This window comes from Benincasa hispida, chromosome 3 (genome assembly GCF_027475165.1).
Source record: "Benincasa hispida cultivar pf3 chromosome 3, pf3_genome.v1.1, whole genome shotgun sequence".
NCBI classification, from domain to species: domain Eukaryota; kingdom Viridiplantae; phylum Streptophyta; class Magnoliopsida; order Cucurbitales; family Cucurbitaceae; genus Benincasa; species Benincasa hispida.
Genome location: NC_143480.1, coordinates 14,713,102 through 14,740,112, shown reverse-complemented (window position 1 = coordinate 14,740,112; position 27,011 = coordinate 14,713,102). Strand labels below are relative to the sequence as shown.

Here is a 27,011-nt window from a genome sequence, read left to right as displayed (position 1 = left end):
TGCAGAGAAGAAGGGACTCCCCTCCATTCATGGTGTAGGTGGACCCAAACTAACCCAAATTGTCATCTTTGTTTTCTTCAGTGGTTGAAGCAGGACTTGCAAATCCACCTATTTCCTGGAATCTCGCCATATATTCTGTAGATTCATTCCAAATCTACCATTACAGCCAATGATGGTTTTGTTTTATTTCTTGCACCAGCAAAGTTCTATTTGTACGTGTCTGTCATTTTCATTTCTAGAAGCTCTTGAAGATGGTTTCAATAATTATACTTACCCTAAAATCAATTTCCACCCATTTTCATTACAGGAAAAAGGAAACAAGGAAGCTTTACTCTTATTATACAGAAAAAGTATGGAGATCACATATAATTAAACAGAAATAGATTATGTTTTAAACAGGCACCAATACCATAAGTTTGTTCCAAGTACAGGCTGAGCTGAACGGATACAACTCTCCCTAGAAATGAAGATGACACAGCAGAAGACAGTCGAATCTTTAGTTTGAAAGAGAGAGATAAAGGAGCATCAATACTGATCAGGCCATAGAAATGCACCGATCGCAAAGGCCCTCTTCTCCTCCAAACTGCCTTGAAAACTCAAGCCATATTCCTTGAGAAGGAGATCCAGTTTCCACTCCTCCATCTTTTGGTAATCTGCCTTGTTGTAGCGAGGGTAATGAAGAGGCATTTGAAACCCAGAAGTGCATATTTCTTCATAACCATTTTTCCCTTTTGAACTACTCTCTTCACCACGGGCCTCAATCGGGTTTCCAAGAAGATAGCTTGTTGAATGAAGCAGCCATCTTAAAGCCATGGCTGGATCTCTTTCAAAGGAAGAAACAGAGAGAATCAGAGAGAAGGGAAGTGTTTTCTTTGTAAGTTAAGAGGCAAGAGGCTGTGAATGGAAATCAACCATATTTATAGGTGGTATGGTAGGGGAATAGGGAAAGAAAAGAAGTAGAAAACTATGCTGGTTTTGTGCAGAGAAATGGCCATTAATTAATGGTTGGTTTTGTTTGGAAGGTTAGTAATGGGCTGATGATTTCGTGAAGTAATTTTGAATTGAAGAATGGAGGGGGAATGATTGAGAAGGGAGTTGCGTATTTAGATTCAAAGTGGGGCTTCTTGTTGAAGAGTGTGTAGAAATTAAGGTCACTTTTGTTTTGTATTGACAGAAAAAGTTGGGAGTTGCAGTTAGGCCCTAAGGCTTAGGTGGAACAGAAAAGAAGGAATTAAGGTTGTGGGGTATGGGAATCTTTCACATATTGAATGTGAATCTGCTGAACCAAAAACCAGCACTCTATAGAACAAAACATGGAGGAACAAGGAAAATTTCCAATACCACGTTGGTACATACTCTTCTCAGTTAGCAGTTGACATGTCACAAATGGTATATTATTTTATTTTATTATGGGTCTAATAACTTCACGAGTGTAGAGTTATGAACTCTACTAATTTGATCCAAGGAGCTTGTAGGTCCTAGGACTAATAAACATCAATTTTCTTATTGACTGCTTATATTATGGGTTCTAAGGAGTTCACAACACTTCCAACTTTACGGCAGTTTGGAGTTTATAACTCTACTCATTTTATACGTTCCCTAAATATTTATTATGTGACAAACAATAAATGAAAGTAGTAATTTTCTATACTACCGTTGGTACTAAAAATTCTCTTTGATGCAACCTAAACCACACTGTTATTGTTGGGCTTCTATTGGTGCTTCATACATTTTTGCTTTTCCAAAAATGATAACTTCGTGGAGATATATCAAGTGAAGTTTGTGTGGGTTTGTGGAAAACCAAAGGGAAAAAAAAGGGTTAATAAGTATCATTTTGATGTTTATACTTGAAGTTATTTCTTATCTTTATATAATTTAATGTCCATGTTTAGCCTCTGTACTTTTCATAAATCTCAAAATTATTTCTTATTGTTTGTTTGAAAAGTTAATCTTTATTGACATTAAATAAAAACAATATGAATACATTTTCAACATTTATAAAGAAAAAAATCAACAAAAAAAAAAAGAGACAATTTATTTAAGATTATTGAAGCTAAATTTGGATATTTGAAAATATAGTGGTTACTTACAAAAACTAAAGTATTTTAACGAACAAAAATTTAAAAATGCACCACCTCATTCTTGAAATTATATGCCATAACCATCTCGAACACAACTCAATTGATACGAAACTTGTACGGATCTTGAGGTTGATCCCACATGGCATCAAAATAATAATAATAATAATAAATGACAAAAACTGGGAATGTCTGAAAATGGTATTATGCGAGTAAATTAAGGTGGAAGGAGAAGAAGGCGTTTTAGAATTTATAACGTAGAAGAAAAGAAAGATGAATAATATGTGTCATGCATTTACACCTCAAATTTTATGCTATTTTTTATTAAGTTTATGATTACGTGGCAACTATTTAATAACATGCATATTAATGCATCAGCACTAAATTCTTTCTACCCATTTATTACAACTTTCTCTTCTTTGATTTTAACTATAATTTATTTTTTTTAATGTAATTAATACAAATTAAAATTTTATTCTGAAATTGGATACAGTTTTTTAAATTACTAATAACAGAGTTTAGCCTTTTCTTTTAAGAGTGCCTATATTATAATTAATTTCAAAAGGGTAAAAGAACACACACACACAACAAAAAAATAAAAATAAAAAAATAAAAAAATAAAAATAAAAACTTGTGAGCACACAACTATTTCTGTTTTCTAACTTTTCTATTTCAAAGCCAAAATAAATAAATAAATAGATAAAAAAAAAAAATTCCAGCCATTCCTAATAGCAATAACTGCCAAGTTTATATTGACTAACCCTATGCACCATGAATTTGCTGAGCATTACAAGTTCCCAATTAGGTATTTCTTTAAAGGGATTTTTTATTTATAGAAAGGTGGACCAAAGTATTTATAATTTATAGTAAAAAAAATTAGATACCGTTAGCAATCCAACTAAATGTAAAAAAATAGTATAAAATACCCAAAAAGCCCAGTCCAAAACGCAAAAGCGGGATTTTCTCCACGATTAATCAACGACCCAACCCGAATATATGATCCATCCACGATTAATCGACACGATTTTTTCTCCAACGAACGATGCATCGTCTCCATAATCCTCTCCATTTCATTCTTCTCTTGCTTTCTTCTCCTTCTTCTTTTTCATCATCATCTTCATCATCTTCATCTTCATCTTCTTCTTCTTGTATCAACGTTGCATCATCATCATCATCTTCTTCCATCGACGCTTTTATATCTTCTTTTTCTATTTTCATCCTTTTTTGTCCTCGTTTGCTGCTTCTTGGTCTTCTTCTTCTACTTCTTAATCCTTTTTCCGCTGCCACTACAAGTCCTTCTTGTTGCCGCATTTTTCTTCTATCACTACATCAGTAACTACTCAACTTCAAAAGTATAACTCTTTTCTTTTCTTCTTATCAATTTATGAGTGATTATATTTATTAAGCCTAATTCTTGTTTAGTGATAATATTTATTAAACGTAAATTTTGTGTACAAATGGTAAGCAATAAAAAAGAAGACTATAAAAAAGAAGACTATTAAAGGAGAATCATCAAAGAAGATAAAAACTCAAAAGGGAGAACAAAGAAAACTAAAACTGAAAGTATAAACAAACATGTGATAGACAGTGATAGTATCAGTGATGGAATATTTTTAATGCCTATCACAGATTGAAACTAATAGTAGTCTATCAATGTCTATATGTGGCAGCGGTCTATCACTGTCTATCTATGGCAGATATTGAAAGTGTTCTATCCCTATTTATGATTGATATATTTTCATTATTATATTTTGATTGTTTGCTTGATAGAGAGTGATAGAGATGTTTACATTATTATATTTTGATCGTTTGTTATTATATTTTGATCGTTTGTTTGTTATTATATTTTGATCGTTTGTTTGTTTGCTCAATGATAGATATATTTTATTAGATATATTTGGTGGGGGCTAGTTATTGGATTATATACATGGTTGGTTGGTTTGGTATTTTGATATTTGTTTTTTCTGGAGTTTAGTTTGATTGATTTCATAGTTTCAATTAATAAAAAAGTACATATATAGAATTGATAAAGAAGTACATATATAGACAGTGATACTGTATCGAGTTAGAGAGAAGTTTTTTTTTATCAATGTCTATCAGATAGACAGTGATAGACTATTATCAGTGTCTATCATAGATAGATATTGAAAAGTAGTATATGACTGTCTATCAATGATAGATTGTGATATACCATTATTAGTTCTTTCTATCACTAGATAGAGATAGCTATGTTTTTTCCATTATTTATTATTTATTGATATCTTGATTGTTTGTGTTATATATATTTCGATGAGGGCTACTTATTGCTTAGTGATACATATATTTTTTAACGACTCGACCCCCTAGGACTTAAGATAGACCGTTACTAAAATACATGCATGCATGACACTTAAAACGACACTCTTTTATGCTAAATAGACAAGAGAAGTTCAAAAGTCATTTATTAAATGCAATTGTTAAAACAATAATAAGGTACCAATGATTCGTAAAGACTATTAAAAGTATAAAAAAAACAATCATTCATAATAAGTTTCAAACAGTAAAACTAAACATTAAGGGAAAAATAAGGACTCTAAATTTCATGATGCGGAAACATAAAAACTAGTCCTAGTGGCACGATCATGATCTTCGCTGCGCCATCGCCGGTATATCTCTACCCTTACCTGAAACATCAACATAAGAAAGAATGAGCATGAAATACTCAGTAAGTAACCCCACGATTGGGGTCAGGCTAGGCATCTACGTCCTTTATATACCCACCTATGGCACATATACACACATGAAACAGGTAAGAGACTGAGTCCTATCCTATTGTAGTTAAGTATACCCACTACCTCTGGTGAATCCCAAAGGAGACACAAACTGGTGAATCCCGAAGGAGACACAAACTGGTGAATCCCGAAGGAGACACAAACTGGTGAATCCCGAAGGAGACACAAAACTGGTGAATCCCGAAGTAAACACAAAACTGGTGAATCCCGAAGGAAACACAAAACTGGTGAATCCCGAAGGAAACACAAAACTGGTGAATCCCGAAGGAAACACAAAACTGGTGAATCCCGAAGGAAACACAAACTGGTGAATCCCGAAGGAAACACAAACTGGTGAGCATCTAACTAATTAGTGAGGACATTCACACAGTCTCAACATTCAAAAATCAACATCGTACGAATCTATGACATACATGTAATCCTCGATACCATGGCTCTACCACATACACATAATCCTCAACAACATATTCTACAACATTCATGTATACCTTAACATTATAGTTCCACAACATACAAGTATGTCTCAACATCAGTAGATCAGATACCAACATATGGAAACACATACCACCTCATACTAATAATCAAGTGCCTAGGTGTATAGTAAACAAATCAGAACTCGTGCCAGAACATACTTTGATTCAGGTCATACTATCAATCAACATGCTAACATTTACCATAACATATACTCATCATGCTAGCATACAACTAAAGCCTGGCCCGTGGGCAGTTCCAGTGGTAAGATTACTTACCTCGAAGTCAAAATTATGTCTAAGCGACAAGCAAATTAATCTTCCTCCTAGGTTAGATGGATCTTGAATTAGGCCTAAACATAATCCAAATTGCAATTAATAAAAGAGCCTTCCAATAACCAAATTAGCCAAATAATTCCCAATAATCTTACCCAAAAGCTTGTCGAAACCACAACCAAATCCTCTTGACAACACACTTTTAACTTCAATACTTCTCCAAAACTTGATTTTTAAAGCCCAAACAAATATGTGTCAATAGATTGAAGCATAATATCATTAGCCAATAAATCCAATTAAAAAAAATGGCACAATCTTACCCAAATCCACAAGTTCCGACGACCCTTACTGTTGGCAGCATAAACGACGAGATACGACGGATTTGAAGCACCCCTGCGTGACTGACGGCGAGCGACCTGGCCGTCGGGTTGTGAATCTTCAGATCTGGGCGCGAGTGATTATGGAATCTTGAGACTCTGGGCGACGACTGTAATCTACGGAGACCAGCACGGGTTGGCGAGTGATACCGTCGGGGTTTGATGATCAGAGACGTGGCTGATCTCGTGAATTGAGTGGCGGTGACTGCTTTGTGGCCCAGACGACTGAAGGGAGTCGAGTCGACTTAGGAGGCACGCAGCTGAACAGATGCTCGTGGTCAGAAGAGGGAGCGCGACGTTCGTGGGTTTGGACGGAGGCGGCGTGCGGTTGAGAGGAAAGAAGAAAGAAAAATTAGGGATGGTGGTGTTGCCGTGCGATGCGAGGAAGAAGAAGGAGAAGGGTTGGTGGGGGGTTTTAACAAAAAAAAATAAAATAAATGTAATAACTAAAAAAGAAGGTATAATTATAATAAATTCTTTCCGTTTTGAAAGGAAAATTAATTTCTGCCATAACTTTCACATTGAAATTAAAAAATAAATAATTTTTCGCCAAACTTAAATTCCCGCATTTATACTTGAGATCCAAAATGAATTACCAAATAATAACGTTACTGAAATTACATTATTATAAAAAAATGTGCTGGGTGTTACATATTTTTTCTTCTTATATATGTTTGGCCCGATTGTATATGTTTTGAGGTTTGGTTGTTTGGCTAAGGGCTACTTATTGAATTGTATATGATTTGATACTTGTTTTGTTTATACTTGATAGACAGTGATAGACACTATCATTGTCTATCACTTTTGTTTTGATATTTGTTTTCCTTGTACGATTTATTTCATGCTTTAGTATATAAAGGAGTACTTGATAGATAGTGATAGACACTATCACTGTCTAGACTTCTATCACTATTTATCGTTGATAGATAGAAATAGTCTCTACCAATATTCATTGAATGATAATAGTGAGTGATAGTCAATGATAGAATCTAGCATTGTTGTCTAGCAGTAATGGAAATATATCACTTGCTTATTGCTGATAGTTGTATGTTTAAATAGGTGGAACAGGAACATGAACATCAAATAATAATGCAAGTCCAGAACAAGGCTTTGAAGATAACAATATGCACCTCATTAGATTTAATACAAACTTTAAAGAAGCAATTAGATGAAAGAAATTTAAATAGTTTGAGAAATGATCCTTTCGGCCACTTTCTAAATCTAAAAATCAAGAAAATGCCCACAAAATTCACAAACTATCTTCTAAGAAAACAATGCATAAAAAAGAAGTTTGTCTTGGCTTTTATCTTTATTGGGCATATAACAGAATTTGGATTAAAAGAATTTTGCTTAATCACAGATTTAAATAATACTCAACTACCTCCCATTGATTTAGAAGAAAAAGATCAAATCTCTAAACTTAGGGAAAGAGTCTTTAAGAATGATGATTCGATTTATAGAAAAGACATTGAAAGAAGCTTTAAGTTCTTACACGATTATGAAAGTGACAATGTTAACAAATCTATCATTGTCTATCATTGGTAGATAGACAGTGATAGATATCTATCACTGCCCATCAATGATGGACAATATATTGGGATTGGTGTCCTAATTCTCCCAAAATCTCATAGTTTGTAAACAATTTGTACACATTGTTTATTAATAAAATAAGAGTTATTTTATTTGCATTTACTCATATCCAATAAACTAAGATCCGTGGTTATTTCATGTAAACTTAAGCATGTATGTGAGACATATAAGTGGATCATGCCTTAAGTAATAACCTAAATATGGTATGTAGTATAAGGATAAAGGAGGGATACCTTATCCTGGTGACACTACGGATACGACCCACTTTGTAGAGGTTTATAAGTGTTGTGAACTACTACAGATGGTCTGATCTTGACCATTCATGCAGAGACATGCAAGCGGGGGTGTCATATACAAAGAATTTGTATAAGACCGAACCACGAGATGATTAGTATCTTTATATAACGTCGTTGTTAATTGAGACTTACATTTCACTAAAACAACCATAGGTAATATGACTTTAATCCTGAGTGTTTTAGGAACTCTTGTGTATGAGGGTGGTCATTTGATTAGTATGGGTTAGAGTGCCAAGATTGCCAACTCAATAAGCCTACCTTTTTGGGGATTTGTCTGATTGAGGAGTTGGGAATTTAGTTATATAAGATGGAATTCACTCCTTCCCCAAAGCAAGGGTAAGTAGATAAATTGCTCCCTTAAGGGCTGATTCCAGGTTTTGAACATAGTGGCCACATCCTCTCTTTGGAAAGAAGAACTCAGTCATAGTAGGAATATGACTTATTGTTCATTAGAGGAATCAGTTGTATTTAAGGAGTTAGATGTAACTATAAGGGCAAAATAAATTGGTCTAGCTATACTTATGAGCGATTTGTGAAGGGTTATCGCACTGTTGATTAGTTGATATGGACACAGAAATATATCTGTAGTGAGAAGAGTGCAGCTGTTGGTCTTTAGTGGAGTGCCCGATAGTTAATAGATGATGGATTTCGTGGCTAAAGAGTTTAGTCAGTTATTCATGTATCGTTGGAGCTTCAAGCTACAGGTCCATAAGGTCCCTTTGGTAGCTCAATGAGTTCAAGTTGAGAATAATATTTTGGGATTAGTTTGAAGTGTTCAAATTAACAAGAGAAAATTCAATTATATATGATATAATTGGTGTGATATATGAGATACATCAAGTGGAAGAACTAACGTAAATATGATTTACATTAAGTACAATAAAATGAAAAAGAACTATAGTTTATATGTTTCATGAGATGAAATATTAAAACTATAGGTTATAAATATAATATGGTAAGTTGGTTATCATGTTTATTTATAATATATTAATTATATGATAATTAATTCTTTTTCTCTAATAACCGATTGAGTGGGAGGTTATTGAAAGTTTTATGGTAACCGTGAGATAAAAGAAAAATTGTTTTCCTAAATTTAGAAGTTGCTTCATTCGGAAAGTTCTCACGGAGACAAGCTATCAAGTGAAAGAGTTTCACTAAGCGATAACATTGAAAGACTACACGATCAGCTAAGCGATCGCTTAGAGTTGACTATACGATAGTCATTCAGCTAATCGTTTCTACACAATCAAGTGGCTAAGTCTATACAATAGACTACTGTTTACTAAATGTCGAGCACATTGTCTATGCGATAAACCAGCTTCTTATCTCCCACTTGCTCGATCGTTTACTCGATTGTAGACCTCCAGTCTCTTCCTCAAGACAAGATCATACACAGCCGTAAACTCCTGGATTCTTATACCGAGAATACCAAGGTAACCATTGTGGTGGTGTCCTTACTTAGTTCGTGAATCGAGTGAGACTCGATTGGGTCTGAGGAGTTGTTGGCTATTCGTGTTGTTCGTGTGGTGATCATTGTGTTCGAGTGTTGCTGTCTGTAGACGCATTGTAGATTGTTCGAGGGATTCTTGAAGAATGGTTCTTCAAAGATATGCATCCTCTATCCCTTGTATCATTGTATAGCATGCTGTAATTTCTGTATATGCATGACTTGTATGTTTCCATTTAAGTTTGTAATTGTTTGTGTTCAATTCGAATGGAATTTAGAACGATCCCTTCCACTGCTCATGGAAACCCTCATGTTAGATTTCCTTCACAATGATGCACAACTATCACTAATAAATAGTGATAGATGTCTATCACAATATATCTACGATTGACAGTGATATAAATTTTATAAGAAGAATATTTCGTTTGTAGTAATACCTGGATTTATTTCTTTTGACCTTTCAAAAATTGTGGAATCAAGCTATATGACTCATCTGCATCACCATTTAATGATCTTAATATGTTTTTTTTTGCTCTCCAAGCTTTTTGATAACTAATATTAACACTAAGCTTAGTACGAGTCTTATGAACAATATCTCTAGGAAGAGAGTGATAAATAGAGATAAACCTAAAACCATCTTTCAAGTAGCTTCCAACTACAGATGAAAAAGCTTGCCTATGGCAACTTTGAGTTGTATACATTAAACTATTATGGTCAGAAATGTACTTTCTAAGCATCAATAACTCACTCTTCTTGCACCAAGATGCCTGAACATACCATTGATAGCCTTCTTACAAACATTTCAACTTAAGTGACTTTGAATTTGATAGTGTAGTCTTGAATTGAAAATTCTCATTCACTATTATTACATAAAAACACTTGCACAATATTTCTTTACTTCTAAATACATCTTTTCCCTTCAAATTATCATTAAAATCAACATCTCATATAACTTGATCATTTGAAGAACTAGAAGAATCTAAACATAGCAATCTACTACCACCTCCCCCACTAACGCCACTATAAGATCCTTCTACATAATGATGGCAAACATGAGCAACTAAAGGATGCCTAGTCCCTGAATATTTAGCCAAAGACAAATACTAACTAACATGCTTATCTTGTTTTATCTGAAATACAGATTAAATATTAGTTTGACCAAAATCCAATAATACTGATAAATCTACAGAAACATCCAACTGAATTTCACCCACTATCAAACTAACTAAACTATTGAAGTCTATCATATCATCAACAAAAACTCTAGCAACACTATAATTCTCCTAATAATTACAATGAGTCCATTGCCCACCATAAAAAACAACTACAGGAACACTAACCATGGTATCAAATTACTGTAAAAAAAGAAAAAAGAAAAAAAGGAAAATAAGATTGTATAAAAAAATATTAATGTATATAGCACGATAACTTTATATAAGTGATAGACAATGATAGAGTTCAATCACAGTCTATCATTGATGATAGAGCTCAATCACTGTTATCACTGGTAGATAGTGATAGAGATCTATCACTGTCTATCAGTGGTAGAGAAATGTTCACATCCATACATATTCACACCAAGAACTATCTATCTGCACAACAACAAATAAAAAACAAAGAAGAATAAAAAAATAGAAAAGATTGAAAAGAAGACATACAACAAAATTGATAAAATTCTAAGATTCAACTACAGGAACATTAACCATGGTATCAAGTTATTGCAAAAAAAAAAAGGAAAAAAAGATTGTATAAGAAAATATTAATATGTATATAGCTCTATAACTTTATATAAGTTTGACTGTGATCGAGCTTTATTACTATCTATCAGTGATAGATTGTGATAGAGCTCCATCACTTTCTATCAATAGTGATAGAGCTCCATCACTGTATATCAATGATAGCCAATGATAGAGCTCTATCATTGTGTATTATTGATAGAAAGTAATAGATTTTTATCATTGTCTATCAGTGGTAGAGAAATATTCACATCCATACATATTCACACAAAAAACTATCAATATGCACAACAAAAAATAAAAAAACAAAGAATAATAAAAATTAAGAAAAGATTGAAAAGAGCACAAATATAATACCCAAATTGATAGAATTCTAAGATTCTGAAAAACCTAGAAAAGAGGAAGAAGAAGAAGAAGAAAGCCTACATTATACCGATGATTTGAAACCCTAGAAGAGAATGAGAAGAAGAAGAAGAAGTGGAAGAAGAAGAAGAAGAAGAAGAAGAGAAGGAGAAGAAGAGAAGAGAAGAATGCCAACGTAATGAAGTCGCTGGACAGAAGAAAAGAAACCGTGCGTGAGAGAAGAATCCCTTATCAACGATCGATGAAGGATAACGTGCTCGAGGAACCACAGTGCCGTGGACGAGGAAGAAGTTATAGACGAATGCGTGCAGAAAATCAAAGAAGAAAATCGAGGAAGAACCATATGAAGGAAATAAGACATGAGGATTTCCATGAGCAACGGAATGATCGTTCCAAATTTCATTCATATATGAACATTAATAATTACAATCAAGAAACGGAAACATACAGGCTATGCACAAAACGAAATTACAACATGCTTTTCTATAAGATCAAGGGATAAAATACACATACCTTTGAAGACTCATCTTCAACACCCTTGATCCGAACGCTCGAACAATCAGCAAGATTGCAAATGCGAACGCTCAAACTCAACGATCTCCAAGATCATGAACAATCAACAACCACCACATGAACATCGAACTCAACGAACGACCTCTAAATGACCTCGAACTATGTCGAGTTGAGTACGACACCACCACAATGACTACCTTGGTATTCCCAGTGGGAGAATCCAGAAGTGTGGGCTCTGTATGGACTTGGTTAGAGGACGAGACCGGAGGAACAATTGTGTAAACGATTGAGTAAATGGGAGATGACAAGGTCTATCGTATAGACGATGCCCAATCGTTTAGAAGAAGCTCCGCGATCGTTTAGCAAAAGCTCCACAATCGTTTAGTTATCGACAAGTTGAGTGAACTATCGTATAGTATCACTCCATGATCGTCTAGTCTCTCTTCAGCTATCGTTTAGTAAATCTTATTCACTTGACAGCCAACCATGAGAACTTCCTAGAATAGAAACTCTCAATTCAGCTTCCCAAATTTAGGAAAAATATTTTTCCTTTTATCTCACGGTTATTATGAAACCACCAATAACCTCCCACTCAATTGGTTATTAGAGAAAAAGATATAATTATCCAGTAATTAATATTATTGTAAATATATATATGATAACCAACTTATCATACTATATTTATAACTTATAGTTTTAATATTTCATCTCATGAAACATATAAACCATAACTATTTTTCCATTTCATGGTACTTAATGTAAATCTCATTTACATTAAACCTCTACTTGATGTATCTCATACACCACACCGATCATATCATATATAATCAAATTACCTCTCGTCAATTTGAACATTTGAAATCAATACCTAGAACTGATTCTCAACTTGAATCCAATTGAGCTACCAAGGGATCTTATGGACCTGTAGCTGGAAGGTATGTGAATAACTGACTAAACTCTTTAGTTACGGGATCTACCATCTGTTAACTACCAGACACTCCACTAAAGACCGACAACTGAACTCTCCTTACTATAGATATATTATGTGTCCATATCAACTAATCAACAGCGTGATAACCCTTCACAGATCGCTCGTAAATACAGTTGGGCCAATAACCATTATGCCCCTATAGTTACATGTAACTCCTTAAGTACCACTGATCCCTATAATGAATATAAGTCATGGTTCTATCTTCCAAAGAGAAGTTGTGGCCACTATGTTCAACCCCCGAAATCAGCCCTTAAGGGAGCAATCTATCTACTTACCTCTGCTTCGGGGAAGGAGTGAATTCCATCTTGTGTAATTGAGTTTCAACTCCCAAATCAGACAAGTCCCCAAAAAGGTAGGCATGTTGAGTTAACAATCTGGTCACTTTCACCCATACTAATTAAAGGACCACACTCAAAGGTAGGAGTTCCCAAAACACTTAGGATTGAGGTCATGTCACCTATGGTCGTTTAGGTGAGATGTAAGTCTCCAGTATCAACGATGTTATATACAGAGACTAATCATCTCGTGGTCCGGTCTTATACAAACTCTTTGTATAGGACACCCCCACTCGCATGTCTCCACATGAATGGTCAGGATCTACCATCTGTAGTAGTTCACAACACTTTTAAACCTCTACAAAGTGGGCCGTATTCGTAGTGTCACTAGGATCAGGTATCCCACCTTAATCCTTATACTACAGACCTATTTAGGTTATCACTTAAGGCATGATCCACTTGTAATCTCATATACATGCTTAAGTTTACATACAATAACCATGGAGCTTTGTTTATTGGATATCAGTAAATGCCAGAATAAAATAACTCTTATTTTATTCATAACAATGTGTATATATATTACAAACTACAAGACTCCCCGAGAATTAGGACACCAATCCCAACACCGTAGACCTACGCGCGCACAAATTCAAAGGAAAAAATCGAGGAAAAAGTCATACCGTGTTTGAGGAAGAACATCGTCGATGAGGAAGAACGCCGAGGAAGAAGCCTAGACGATGAGGAAGAACGACGAGGAAGAAGCCGTAGACAATGAAGGGAAAGACGCACATGGAGTTCAAATCGCAAGGATATTTTAAGAAATTTGAAAAAAGGAAAACTTGACTTCCATTTGACAATTTTTTTGCTATAGATTGTAAATACTTTAACTTTTTTTCTATTTATAAGAATTACTCCTTTAATTTATATTTTTATTTAATTGTTGTTATTAACTATCATTAAGAAAAATTGACAAAATATGCTTATTAATTGTCCAATATGTTCAATTTAAGCTTAATCAACTGATTGATCAAGATATATACTCTCGACCAAAAAGATTAGAGTCTAAATCTTCTACCAACCTTAAAAATGATAATTGATTGTCGTTATGTTAAACCTTTGATGTACACAATACAATTGATGGACTCTAGACTAGAGAAAGAAGATACTAAGGTGAGATATTTGTCGAAATTAATGAATTTTGGAATTTTTATTTGAATAATAATTTTGTACAAATTGATTTAGGGTGTGTTTGAAATGCATTTTCAAGGGTTTAATTTAAAAAATAAGTCATTTTTTTAAAAAAATTAGAGTGTTACAATCACTCAAAATAACTTTTGAAGAGTATTTTCAACAAATTGTAAAAAATGTTTAAATAAAAATAAGTTTTTTAAAAACATTTTTTTCATGAGTCAATCTAACTAGACCATTATTTGTGGTTTATTTTGCACATGTATTTATCTGATCCCGATTTCATTGAATCCAATGAGATTTGTAAAATTGTCGTATTTTCTGAAATTAGTAGATGAATACATATATAAAAAAAAAAAAAGAAAAAGAAAGAAAAACCCTAAAACCTTCACACAAACGGATCCAGGTTAAAAGTTCAAGTTTGGGATGAAAATTGTTGTTGTTGTTGTATTTTTTTTTTTAAAAAAGAAAAAGAAAAAGAAAAAAACATTTGGGTCCTTGTACTGATTTAGTCACTAAATTTAAATTTTCTAATGATTTTGTCTTTTGTTTTTTCAGTTCAATTTTGTTTATTTTGTCTTTTGTTTTTTTAGTTCAATTTTGTTTGTGAAGAACTATAGTATGTGACAGTTTGATCTCTGAAATTAAAACTGGTACTAATTTTGTATTTTTGTCAACATAAGGTGTCTATTTTTAGTATATAACAATTTAGTATTTGAAATTTAAAATTGCAGTTCATCACTAAAAACCTCATTTGATAACTATTTGTCTTTTTTCTTTTAGTCTTTGAAACTTAGACTTATGAAGACTATTTGGGCATATCGATTTCTTTGTTTCATTGACTACATTTTAGTGTGTTTTTAAAATCCAAATCAAGTTTGAAAACTAAAACTCTAGTTGGTAACCATTTGGTTTTTTGTTTTTTAAAATTAAGCTTATTGACACTACTTCTACATTCAATTTTTTTTTTGTTATATTCCTTTTACCAATGGTTTAAAAAACAAAGTTAAAATTTGAAAACTAAAAAAATAGCTTTTAAAAACTTGTCTTTGTTTTTAAAATTTGATTAAGAATCCAACCATTGTAACTATCATAAGAAATGAGAGGAAATAGACTTAATTTCAAAAACCAAGAACAAAAAATGAAATGATTACTAAACGATACCTAAATTAACATAATTTTTATAAACTTATTTTTGTATTTAGAATTAGTCTAGGAACTCAAGCATTTATGTAGGAAGATGAAAATCTTGATTAAAAATTACGAAAAAACAAACCTAAGTTTTGGAAATCATAAACAAAAAGCAAATAGTTATCTACTGAGCCAAAGTGATTTATCTTCCTAGATAAGAAACTCCACAACAAATCAACAAGAACTTTTTTCAATAAGAAGACTAGATTGTTACATAAAGTTATGAGTATTAATCGTAGCAAAATTTCAAAGGTAAAACACTTTTTGTCTCTAAATTCTTATGAAATAACAATTTAGTTTTTAAATAAAAGTTCGTATTGATTTAGTTTATGTACTTTCAAATTTGTAACAATTAACTCATTGAGTTTTAATAAATAACAATTTAGTCAATGTACTTTAAAGTTTGTAATGATTAAGTCCTTATTGTGAAAAATTCCATCAAACTTAAGTATCGATTTTTATTTTGCAACTACTTAGTCTTTATAGTATGTAAATAAATTCAATTATGATCAGTTTATCAATCTATACGTGTAAGAAATTTTATTAAATCATACTAATATTTTTTCTCGATGGCATAAAATCATTATTTATTAAAGTTCAATAATTAAATTGCTATAAAGTCATAAATGTTATAAACTAAAACTCATAAACTAAATTGTATTTTCATAAACGATAAATATTTTGAAACCTAAATTAAAAAGACAACTTAGAACTAAAAGGTCATCCTCCCAACATTTCATTGACCAAATAGACGCCTATTCCAAGTTCAAGTTCTATAACTCTTCTCCCAATAGCTTGTTTACAACAACCAACGACTATGAGAACAAGATTCTGTTTGAACCCACAGACATCTAAATAAATAACGCCGCAGGCCGCACATCAAAAGCCGACATCCCCTGTTTTTGGCGGCCGCTTTCTGAATTGCATTAAAAAAGGAAAAACCTTTCCCCTTTCCCCACCTCCCCCTTTCTGAATTTGATCTCCCAGTTTAAGCAACACCCGCTCCTTCATACGTCTCTCACACCTTACACCTTAAACCCCATTAATGGCGGACATCCCCACCTCACTCTGCTTTTACAACTCTACCCCTCCATGTTTAGCTGTATCCTCTGTTTTCTCATTCCTTCTCTTTTCTTTCTTCATCGAAATCTGCACCGACTTCATACAACATCGCTAACTTAGTCAACCAGGTACCAGACAAGAAGATACTATTGTTTGACTCATCGAAACCATTTTGGTTACACGTGTGCTCATACCATTCCTTTTAGATTCTTTGTAAATGCTTTTTATATATTCCCCATTTTAAGCTAACCTCAGAAAGAAAGTGAACAGCCATGAAAGGTGGTGCTTTTCACAGATTCTCCCTCTGTTTTCTCCTTGCATGTTTTCTTGGTAATGTTAACTCTTCTTTTCTTTGATCTTTTGATCCATAATCTATTCTATTGCATCTTCTTGCCCGTCTGGTTTACATTTATACCCACCAATTTTTTTTTTCTCTTTTGTGGAATTCAGAATTCAAGTTGGTTCATTTGAGAGTTGTTCAGGCAGCTGCAAGAGAAAAAAGAAATGGGATTTCTGGGATGTCGCTTCAATCTTCTAATAGTGGTAAGAAACTCATTCTTACTATGAAAATAAAAAATGTTGTTCTTTACTCATATACCATGAATCTCATTCTAAATAGGTAAAGAGATGAATCGAATTGGTTCAGAATGTTCAAAAGACGATGTCATTATATTTCAAGGCCAAACAACTCCACTTCCAGATGGGATTCCAACATACATAGTTCAGATCTTGAATTCATGTGCTTCAGACTGCAGCATCTCCAACATTCACATGAAATGTGGGTGGTTCAGCTCAGCCAGATTGGTGAATCCAAGAATTTTTAGGCGAGTCAGTTATGATGACTGCCTTGTCGACAATGGCCAGGCTCTTGGTCCTGGTCAAACTCTGTCTTTTCAATATGCTAACACTTTCCCGTACCCTCTTTCAGTATCTTCTGTAACTTGTTCTTCTTAACTTAAGTAAGTGTTTGAACAAACAGCCCATGTGGAATGGAACCTTAAGAATTGTCTATGATCATTTAGTTTTCTATCCATCTTCTAGATGATATATAATATTATGGTTGACATGAATCCATATTCTTCCCACATATCATTTGATCATCATCAAGTTCAGTTTCCAAAGATCTAATCTTCTGAGCAGAATCTCTTACACTCTACTCTCAGTCAATTCTCAGATATTTGTGTAAAAAACATGTATTTTATTCCATTATGACAAGTCATTCATTTATACACAAAGCTAGAGGTTTTTTTCATAGTAACTAATAAGAGTTAGATTTTTGTAACCATTTATTGTTAGAGAATCAGTTTGACACATTTCATTTCATTTCATATCCACGAAGGATCAGCTTGCGTATTTATTCACGACAACACTATCTTGTAATTTCTCTCCAATGGTACAAAATTGTCAGCCACGTTATAGTAACCTCCCCTTGAACAGTTTCTCCTGCTCAAGCCTCAGTCTTAGTTTGAGGGGGTATGTTATTAGGCCAGTAATAGAGTCTTTTACTTATTGCTGTGAAGCTCTATTAAACCAAGCAATGGAATAAATAAAGAAACCACGGAGCTTTGCTCATTCTCTTCCTTAGTTCCTTTAGTAACAAGCAAAACATAACCTTCCAAATCTTTATACGTATAATCTTGGAGTTAAGAGAAAATATTGAAATCACTTTCTAACATATGGTTTAGTGGATGGTGGCCTCATTCAATCAACCACGAATGATTTGATTTATGGGATTTCTCGAACTCATTATTTTATGAAAAAGTAAGTAACATAGCCATTGCAGACACAATGGTATTGAATATTAAACTTAGCACAATGAAATGTTAAACATTCTGATATGTATGGAGGCAATTGCAAGAAAACAAGGTTGAACTTCATATGATGGGTCAATAAGAATAATCATAAGAAAACTCAGTGACACCAACCATAGCAGAAAGAACTTGAGAGATAATAAAAATGGCACCTCCAAAAATAACCAAAACAAGAACAGCAGTAATGGGGTTCTTCAGCAGTTCCAAAATAGGAAGAAGAATAGTGTAAATAGCACCAGTACTCACAGTAAGGGCGTAAATTGCATATCTTCTAACATTGTCCCAAAATTCCTCCACCAACGGGCCTTCAGGGCCCAAAGCCAAAGCCCTTTCGCCGTCGCAACCAATCAGAAACAGGGCAACGCCCACCGAGACGGCTCCGATGATCAGAAACCTTGATTTCCCACTTGGAGTTGCTTCGATTGTCCTGAAATCCGACGGGTGAGGGATTTTTAGGGGTTTGGCGGAAGATTGCGGCGGCGCAGAGGAAGCGAGTGGCCGGAAAGGGGTTCGGAGAGGGGAAATGGCGTTGATTGGAAATGGAGGAGGAGAAATAAGTGGGATTTTGAAAGTGGGGAAGAATGGAGTTGTAAAAGAAGTGGCCATTGTTGATGAGTTTGTGGATGGAGGTGGAGATCAGGCCATGGTGGGTTTGAAATTTGAAGAAGGGATGTTGCTGTGTTATCCAGAGTTTTGAAGAGGGGATTAAAATATATGTGATTAATAGAGGATTAGTATGTTAATAAGGTAAGTTAAAGAGGTGAAGACCTTATCGTTTCAATTCTAAATTGGGGATTTATGGCTGAGAGTGAGAAGAGTGGTGGCCGATCATTTTGGAACTTTAATATTTGGATAATTGGAGCTGTACAGTGTACGAAGCTACTTTTCAAAATAAAATAAATTGGGTCTCAAATTCAATACATGACTACGAAATTGGGCTTGTGATAGGTAAGGTCCAATATATTAATGGGCCACTGATTTAGCCTATAATGGCCAATATTTATCCCTTGATGCATCATTTTTTAAGATGGTAAAAAACAATATTAATTTAATGTTTTTTCGAGAAAAAAAAAAAAAGAAAAAAAATTGTCACATGGACTCAAACGCTATATGAATTTTTGGGGAAAGATTTTTTACCCACTAGCTTTAAAAGGAAACCAAAATTTATTTTTAATGTTTATTTTGTTTCTTATATATTACTTTTCTACAAAAATACATTTTCGTTATTATATTGTGAAGAGTAATTTAAAATGGTTTTTGAGTTAATTCGCCCTTAATTAAACTAATAGAAAAGTGACATGATATGTTATAATTGGCTTCCAATTAAACCATCATAAATTGGAGGGGAAAAAAAAAACTAATGTGCTTATTATTATAGGACTGTTTGGGATTGCTTTTGAAATCCTAAAAATCTATTTTAGGAGAATCTTAATCGTTTGGACTATTTAGTAAAACAACTTATTTATTAATCTACCTAGAATCACTTTTAAAATTATTCTAACGTGCAAAAGTTATTTGATAAAACTTTTAGACGATTTTAGCTTTCTTAAAAACTTGGTATCTTCCCTTACCCATCTTGAGTTTTCATTTCATTAATTTATTTTCTCACATTTATTCCATATTTTAATTGGTTCAAATTCTTATAACAATTTTTTTTAAAACAATTATTTCATAATTTCTTTTAGTTATGGTTGCAATTCAAATCATATATATTTTCAAATAATATATAACTATATTACACTAATTTAGTATTAATTTACTAAACATCTTAATTAATTTTTTCTAATTTAAAATTAAAGTAACCAAACACTCTTGTACTTCTACGACTGATTTTTTTATAAGCACAACTACCAACAATTATTTTAAAAGCTACAACAATCGTAAACAAAACATATGTTTCTCTTAAAGTCTTTTTTTTCCTTGAATAAAAAAATTAAGATTGTGTTTATTCAAGATTAAACAACTTTAATTTAATGTTGGTGTTGCGATCAAAGTCTCATATATTGGTTGGATAAAAGGAAGATTTATTGATAGTGAATGAGATGAACAACCACTACAAGAAAACACTAATTTCCCGATGCTTAAAATCATCAGAAAATGGTAAAAACATGTCGAATTACTTAGATCTAAAATAATAACATCACATCAAAATAGTGCTAGTTGATTAGAGTTACTTCGGAAACAAAAAAAGTAAAATAGATTTTTGTTATTCTATCAATTCCAATAAAATGCAACGAGATCTAGTATGAATTGGCGATCAGAACGTATATGGATAGAATTTATAAGGGGATCTCGAAAAACCAGCAATTTCTGGGCTTTTATCTTTTTTTTTTTAGGTTCATTAGGGTTTTTATTGGTTGGAACTTCCAATTATCTTGGTAGGGATTTGATATCTTTATTTCCGTCTCAGCAAAAACGGGAGATCCACTCCGGATGACAAACCAGGTGTCAGAAGTTTGGTTGAGATATAGCCGTTGGGAAAACATCTCCCAATGCAACAATATATACCGTCGGGAGTTAGTATATCTACTGACTTTTGATATATTGCATCGGGAGTTCAATTCAAAAATTGAGTTTCTGAATTTGAACTCTCGACAGCTTCCTGGCCATTGGGAGATCTAAGAACTCCCAACATTTTGTATTGGGAGATAGTCATTTTTTTTAATTTTTATTTTTTTTAATTTGATATGAATAACTTAAAATGTATAATATTATTAAGCAAATAAAAACTATTCACATAAGGAATAAAACAAACAAACAAACAAAGTCGATAGTAATCTTTATTACACAAAAGAAAGAAAATTTGGCAAAATGATCTATAAAAAAATATGTCTTGACAAATACATAGAAGAAAGAACTCTCAACAACATTTTCAATATAGTGTCTCCAACAATATTTCCAACATCATCCCCAAACAACTACAAAACAAACAAAAACCATAAGGTAAATCTTACAGTCCTACAAAACAAAGAAAATCCTACAATCCTACAGTTCTACAAAACAAAGAAAATCAATACACTTTCAAGGCTACATGTTCTCAACTTTAAATCTCCACAAACACACAAAAACCACAAGTTGAATTCCAAAAGAAAGATATTAATCTCAACCCATCCCACACAATATTCAAACTTCATAAACCTCTACAAACATATATAAAGACTCCACAAACACACAAAACTCTCTAAAACACATTAAAATCCAGTTATTTGGCTACCATAACTGCAAGATAGTCAACAATTCATTATCATAAAATTAATAGTAAAATATAACTATTTTTCTACTATAATTGCATGATAGCAACTAGGGGTGATCATCGGTTGGTCGGAATCGTTTTTTCGACCAGACCGACCCCGAACCAACCAGGATCAGTTTGGAATATATCCAAACAGGTCTTGCCCGACAAATGAACGAAAACACAACCGGCCGACCGGTCAGTCGGTCGGTCGGTTTTGTCGGGTTAGAGTTATACTTTTTTTTTTTTTGTCTTTTTTCTTCCTTTAAAAGAAATTATATTTATTTATTAAAATTCTAAGAAAAATTGTAATTATAAATTATAAATTGTTATAAATTTTTTTGGCTATGGTAGAAGTCGTTATAAATAGTAATTTTTAATAATAAAAAAAACCAATTATTTATTAACTTCCTTATCAATCATGTTTAGTTTTTCTCTTTTAATTTGTGATTGTGAGTCAAAATTCAAGATACTATTTCACATTTTATTATTTTAATACTTATGGAATAGAGCTAGCCTAGAGGTATTAAAAATAAGATATTGTTGATATGATTTGATTTGACAACCCTTAATATTTAACAATTAACATGTACATTGTTTGGGATTGTGTCTTGATTCGCTTAATTGCTTAAAGAACATTTAATACATATTACATATATAATTGAAAACAAAGCTAGTATGAGAGTCGAGAGTGTACGTCACAAATAGAAATGTCACATGACACATGGTCACACTCACATACAATACAATCAAACTAGAAATTACAATATAAAGTCAATTGTCAAATACAACCCAATTACAATAAAACATAAAGTCAATTGTAAAATATAACCCAATTACAATAAAATCAAATGATAAATGCTTAATCGTTTACGGACAACTTTGCAAAATCTGGAAGGTCTTGAATGTCTTTTTCATTGTCCATAACCGCTCTGAATCCTATATAACTAAGATTAAGAAGAGAAAGACAACCTCATTAAAATCTAACAAGTTATAACTACAAAATACAAATGATGAATAAATACCTTCTTCAAATAATGAAGCTTCTTCCATGTCATGCTGAACTTCAAGATCTATTGGACCAGAATTTAGCCAATTTTGAGTACAAATGAGAGCCTCCACTGTTTTTGGAGCCAATGAACAACGTGATGAATCAACAACCCGTCCTCTTGTACTAAAAGCCGACTCAGACGCTAGAGTAGATACTGGAATTGCCAAAATATCTCTAGCCATATGACTAAGAACCTCAAACCGATGACTGTTCGTCTTCCACCATTGAAGTATGTCAAAATCACCTTCATTCTTAACATTCGCTTCCAACAAATAAATATCAATCTCTGACCCATGTTCGAAAGGTGTAGTCTCATCGCCTTCAAAATCAAGATCAATCGTATCATAGACAAAGTCTTCACCCACCTTTTCAGTTGGATCACAATCAATCATGGTCTCCGAAGCTGGGACAATGGTGTATTAGTAGCAGTACTACCACTCCCACTCCCACTCTGAGTATGAGTAATACTGTACTCATGAAAGAGACGTCTATAACATTGTTCCACTACATTTCCTATAAATTTGGCAACCTCTGGCCCAAAAAAATTTTTAGACAAAAAGATACAAACCTTAGCTTTTTTCGAGGATCTAGCACAATAGCAACATACAACAACATATTAATTTTTTCATTGTTCCCCCAATACTTCTCAAATTTGGCCTTCATGCTATTGGCCATTACAACTAGCATTGCATTTGCACTACCAGCATTCAAACGTATACAATTCTAAACGTAATCTGATGAAAAACCATATTCGAAGTGGTGTACAAAGACCCTGAAATTTTCAATGTCACATCATAAAACACCTTTAAAAACCTAATTAACATCTTAGCATTTGTCCAATCTTCCTTATTTGGTGACAAATTGTGTTTATAAGAAGCATCTTCATCTTCTAATCTATCAAATGCCTTTTCAAACTTTACAGCTGCCTCAAGTATCAAATATGTAGAGTTCAATCTAGTGGGAATATCAAGACACACATAACTCTTACAATAAATTTTTTCAATTTCAATGCACTTTTTAAATTTCAAAAAACATGTAGGAGGATCTTATAAACCGTACAACATATCGAATCCTTTCAATGCAATCATTATGTTCCTTAAAAGCATCACATACTATGAGATTTAATATATGAACACAACAACGAATATGCAGAAATTCTCCACCAAATAATAATCCCTTATTGAATCTTTTTAAAAGATAAGCAATGACAATATCATTCGAGCTTGCATTATCAACAGTCAAAGTCATTACCCTTTCAATGCTTCAATCCTTCAAATTCTTTTCGATGGTTTTACCAATAGTATCGCCTTTATGATTCTCAATTGGACAAAAACTAAGTATTCTTTTATGTAATCTTTAATCAGAATCTATGAAATGGGCAGTTAGTACCATGTAATTTATATTTTGTCCCGATGTCCAACAATCCGTAGTAAGAGAAACTCTATACTTCCTATTCACAAACATGTCTTTCAAACACTTTTTTCTCATTAACATACAACTTAAGCACATCTTTAGCCACAGTAAACCGAGACGGAACAACAAATCTAGGTTGACTTGCACATGTTAATCTATCGACAAATTTCTTAAATCCTTTACCCTCCACAAACTTGAATGGCAATTCGTCAGCAATTACCATTTCAACCAACGGTTCCCGAAAACTCTCTAAACTATATGACTCACATACAAGTTGTGACGTATTATCCCCAACATTGTCTTTGGCTTTAGTTTTGAAAGATAATGTCATTTGGGTTGGATCTCTTTTTTTCTGGTAAGGGTATTTTTTACAATTTTTCAAATGATTCTTCATAGTCCCAGTACCATTACGTTTGGAATGACATGCATAGATAACTCCACAGTACTTACATTGAGCATGAGGGTCTTTAGGATCATCTTTTAGCTTCTCAAAATGATCCCAAACCATGGATTTTTCACCGCCTTCTTTCTTTTCAATGAATTTGGAACATCTGATGTCCCATTTGCTGAATCAACATCAATGATATTTGTATTGGCATCCATTTCTTCTGCATCTCGTTCATTTTTTGAAGCATTAGTTGCACTTCCATCAAACTCCATATCCGTTGAACCCATGTAGCTGAACCACAATATGACAGACGTCGTCGCTCGTCAGTATCACACAATTCACAAAAATTCAAAGCATTTCAGCTTTACATAAACTCAGTATTCAGTAAGATTGTTATGTCAATCACTAACCACACATCCATAAATCAAAGTCAATCCATAATTTCCATTGTTTTCAAACTAATTTCCATTTAGAATACATTACAAAATACAAAGAGTGGCTGAAAATCGGACCTGAGGCTAAAAATAGAAAGGAAGGTCTTTGCAGTTGCACGAAGACGAGCACAAAGACGGTGTGAAAGAAAGGAAGGAACGGCACGACCGTGACTAAGAACGGCTACGAAGAACTGAAGAAGACGAGCAGCGGCGTACGGTTTCCTCTGAAAATCGGACTGCGAAAGGGACTGCGAAGACGAGCAGCGACGTACGGTTGCCTCTGAAAATTGAACCCTCTACAATTTGCAAATGAAGGAGAAGGATTATTAGCAAGCAAGGAAGAGGAACGGAAGAAGGAAGAAGAAGAAGGCCGGAAGAAGAGGCTAAAAAAAACCCTAACAATCTGCTTGTGACGTGCGAACGGAACTCACGAAAGAAGAGAAGGTGTGCGTTGCGGACGACTTATTATTCAATTATCTAATATTTTAATCTATTTTTTAAATGTCGATCGGGTCGGGTCTCAACCCGACCCCTTGTGTGCTCGATCGAAATCTAATTCAACGGGTAACTTTGAAACCGACCCCCGCCCGATTTGTTTGGATTTTCGATCGGTCGACCCTATTTCAGCCAATTTAGGTCGGTCGTGTCGGTTTATCGGTCTACCATGCTCGCTTCTAATAGCAACATATTAGCCAATTAGATAATGAAGTAATCATACCTAATTCGATTGTCCTTCTCTTTGGGATTGTATCATATCTTCAATCACCATTTCTTCCATATGTCTTGCATGATCCTCTCTTACTTGTTTTTGAACGTTTTCAAGTTCCTTAATCTTTAATTGAGACTATTTAACATTGGCTTTTAGTTCCCACACCTCCCTATCATGAACTTCTTGAGTAGCTGACAAAGAGCAAGTTCATGTTTTTTGTTTCATTTTTTGGTAATTGAATCGAACTTAAAATACTTTGTTTTCAATTATCTAAAAATACATTGTTTCGTGTATCCCATCTTACAAATTACTTGAAGATTATAAATAGACAATGGAAATGGAAAAAATAAGAGCTAACATTATAAATAGACTATGGTCAATTATAAATAGGCTATGAACAAATAAGAAATGAAATGGAACAAATAAGAACAAATAAGATTATGAATAGATTATGGTCGATTCTTCTTTCTAAAAGCTAACATAAAATTAATCAATTCTTCTTACCTAACATAAAATAATTACAACCTACCTAAGAGAGACAGACGATTCCTTCAATTTAAAAGTGTAGACTTGAAGGTTAACTCACCAAGAGAGACATATGACGGACGACGGAGCAACTGACGGACGATGGACGATAGACGGATGACGAACGATAGAACAGTTGACAGACGATGAACGATGAGTAGCTAACGGACGAAGAACCTTCGATTTGGGATTTTCGCGTCTGCCTTCGATGTGTGCTAGGGTTAGAAGAAGGGAAGAAATTAGCGGATCTGAAACGATTTGGGGGTTTTATAAACGACTTCCGACGGACTACTATAACTATTAAGAGTTCCTATCCAACTCCCGACGAATAAAATAATTCGTTGGGAGTTCTTTCATATCTCCCAACGGGCATGGGAGGCATCGGGAGTTCCTCATGGAGAATCGTTTTCCGTTCCGATCTCCCGACGCCTGCTTTTGACACGTTGAGAGTTCTTACCAACTGTCGACGCGTCACTTGCGACGTCAGAAGTTATTGAGCACTCCTGACGCTGCCTTTACGTAGGCGGAGAGATCCTCTCTCCTAACGATGTATCTTTCGATGGTTGTTTTAGGCATTGGGAGAGTCATTTTTTCTTGTAGTAAACTATATTTTCATTGGTATAAAATCTTTTTAGATGAAATTAAAAATAGAAAAAAGTCATGAGGATTTATTCTTAAACTAGATGACATCATACTATTATTGATATATATAGGAGCGTTTGGTTTTTGTCCCTAACTATTGGTGTTAGAGCCATGCCAGTGAACAATCCTAACTAAAAAACAAAGGTTCACATCATTTGAAACTATTTTTAATGTTTAGGGGC

General features: G+C 33.5%; 3 protein-coding genes, 1 long non-coding RNA gene and 1 pseudogene across 5 annotated transcripts; 1 reads left to right on the top strand and 4 right to left on the bottom strand.

Moving 5' to 3' along the window:
• Positions 1-364: 364 nt before the first annotated feature.
• Positions 365-929, bottom strand: LOC120073788 (uncharacterized). The gene has a single exon (XM_039026629.2). It carries the CDS (start codon positions 811-813, stop codon positions 526-528), a length of 288 nt encoding a protein of 95 aa, XP_038882557.1. The 5' UTR covers positions 814-929; the 3' UTR covers positions 365-525.
• Positions 930-4,504: 3,575 nt separating this feature from the next.
• Positions 4,505-19,299, bottom strand: LOC120072546 (uncharacterized). Of its 2 annotated transcripts, XM_039024934.2 has the most exons (2): positions 18,682-19,243; positions 4,505-4,741 (listed from the first exon to the last, which is right to left on the bottom strand). In XM_039024934.2, the coding sequence occupies exons 1-2, from the start codon at positions 19,039-19,041 to the stop codon at positions 4,658-4,660; spliced, it is 444 nt and encodes a 147-aa protein (XP_038880862.1). In that variant the 5' UTR covers positions 19,042-19,243; the 3' UTR covers positions 4,505-4,657. The 2 variants fall into 2 exon arrangements, with proteins under 2 accessions (XP_038880862.1, XP_090167597.1); XM_090311471.1 differs by lacking the exon at positions 4,505-4,741 and having other exon boundaries at positions 18,374-19,299.
• On the bottom strand, positions 4,753-7,564 carry LOC150037047 (uncharacterized). The gene is made up of 3 exons (XR_016528111.1): positions 5,916-7,564; positions 5,751-5,820; positions 4,753-5,672 (listed from the first exon to the last, which is right to left on the bottom strand). It is a non-coding gene; the product is annotated as an uncharacterized LOC150037047 (long non-coding RNA).
• On the top strand, positions 16,105-17,641 carry LOC120072544 (TPD1 protein homolog 1-like). The gene is made up of 3 exons (XM_039024933.2): positions 16,105-16,954; positions 17,075-17,167; positions 17,244-17,641. The coding sequence occupies exons 1-3, from the start codon at positions 16,897-16,899 to the stop codon at positions 17,576-17,578; spliced, it is 486 nt and encodes a 161-aa protein (XP_038880861.1). The 5' UTR covers positions 16,105-16,896; the 3' UTR covers positions 17,579-17,641.
• A 3,230-nt stretch (positions 19,300-22,529) lies between the features above and the next one.
• On the bottom strand, positions 22,530-25,731 carry LOC150037046 (zinc finger BED domain-containing protein RICESLEEPER 1-like; annotated as a pseudogene).
• Between the last annotated feature and the right edge of the window lie 1,280 nt (positions 25,732-27,011).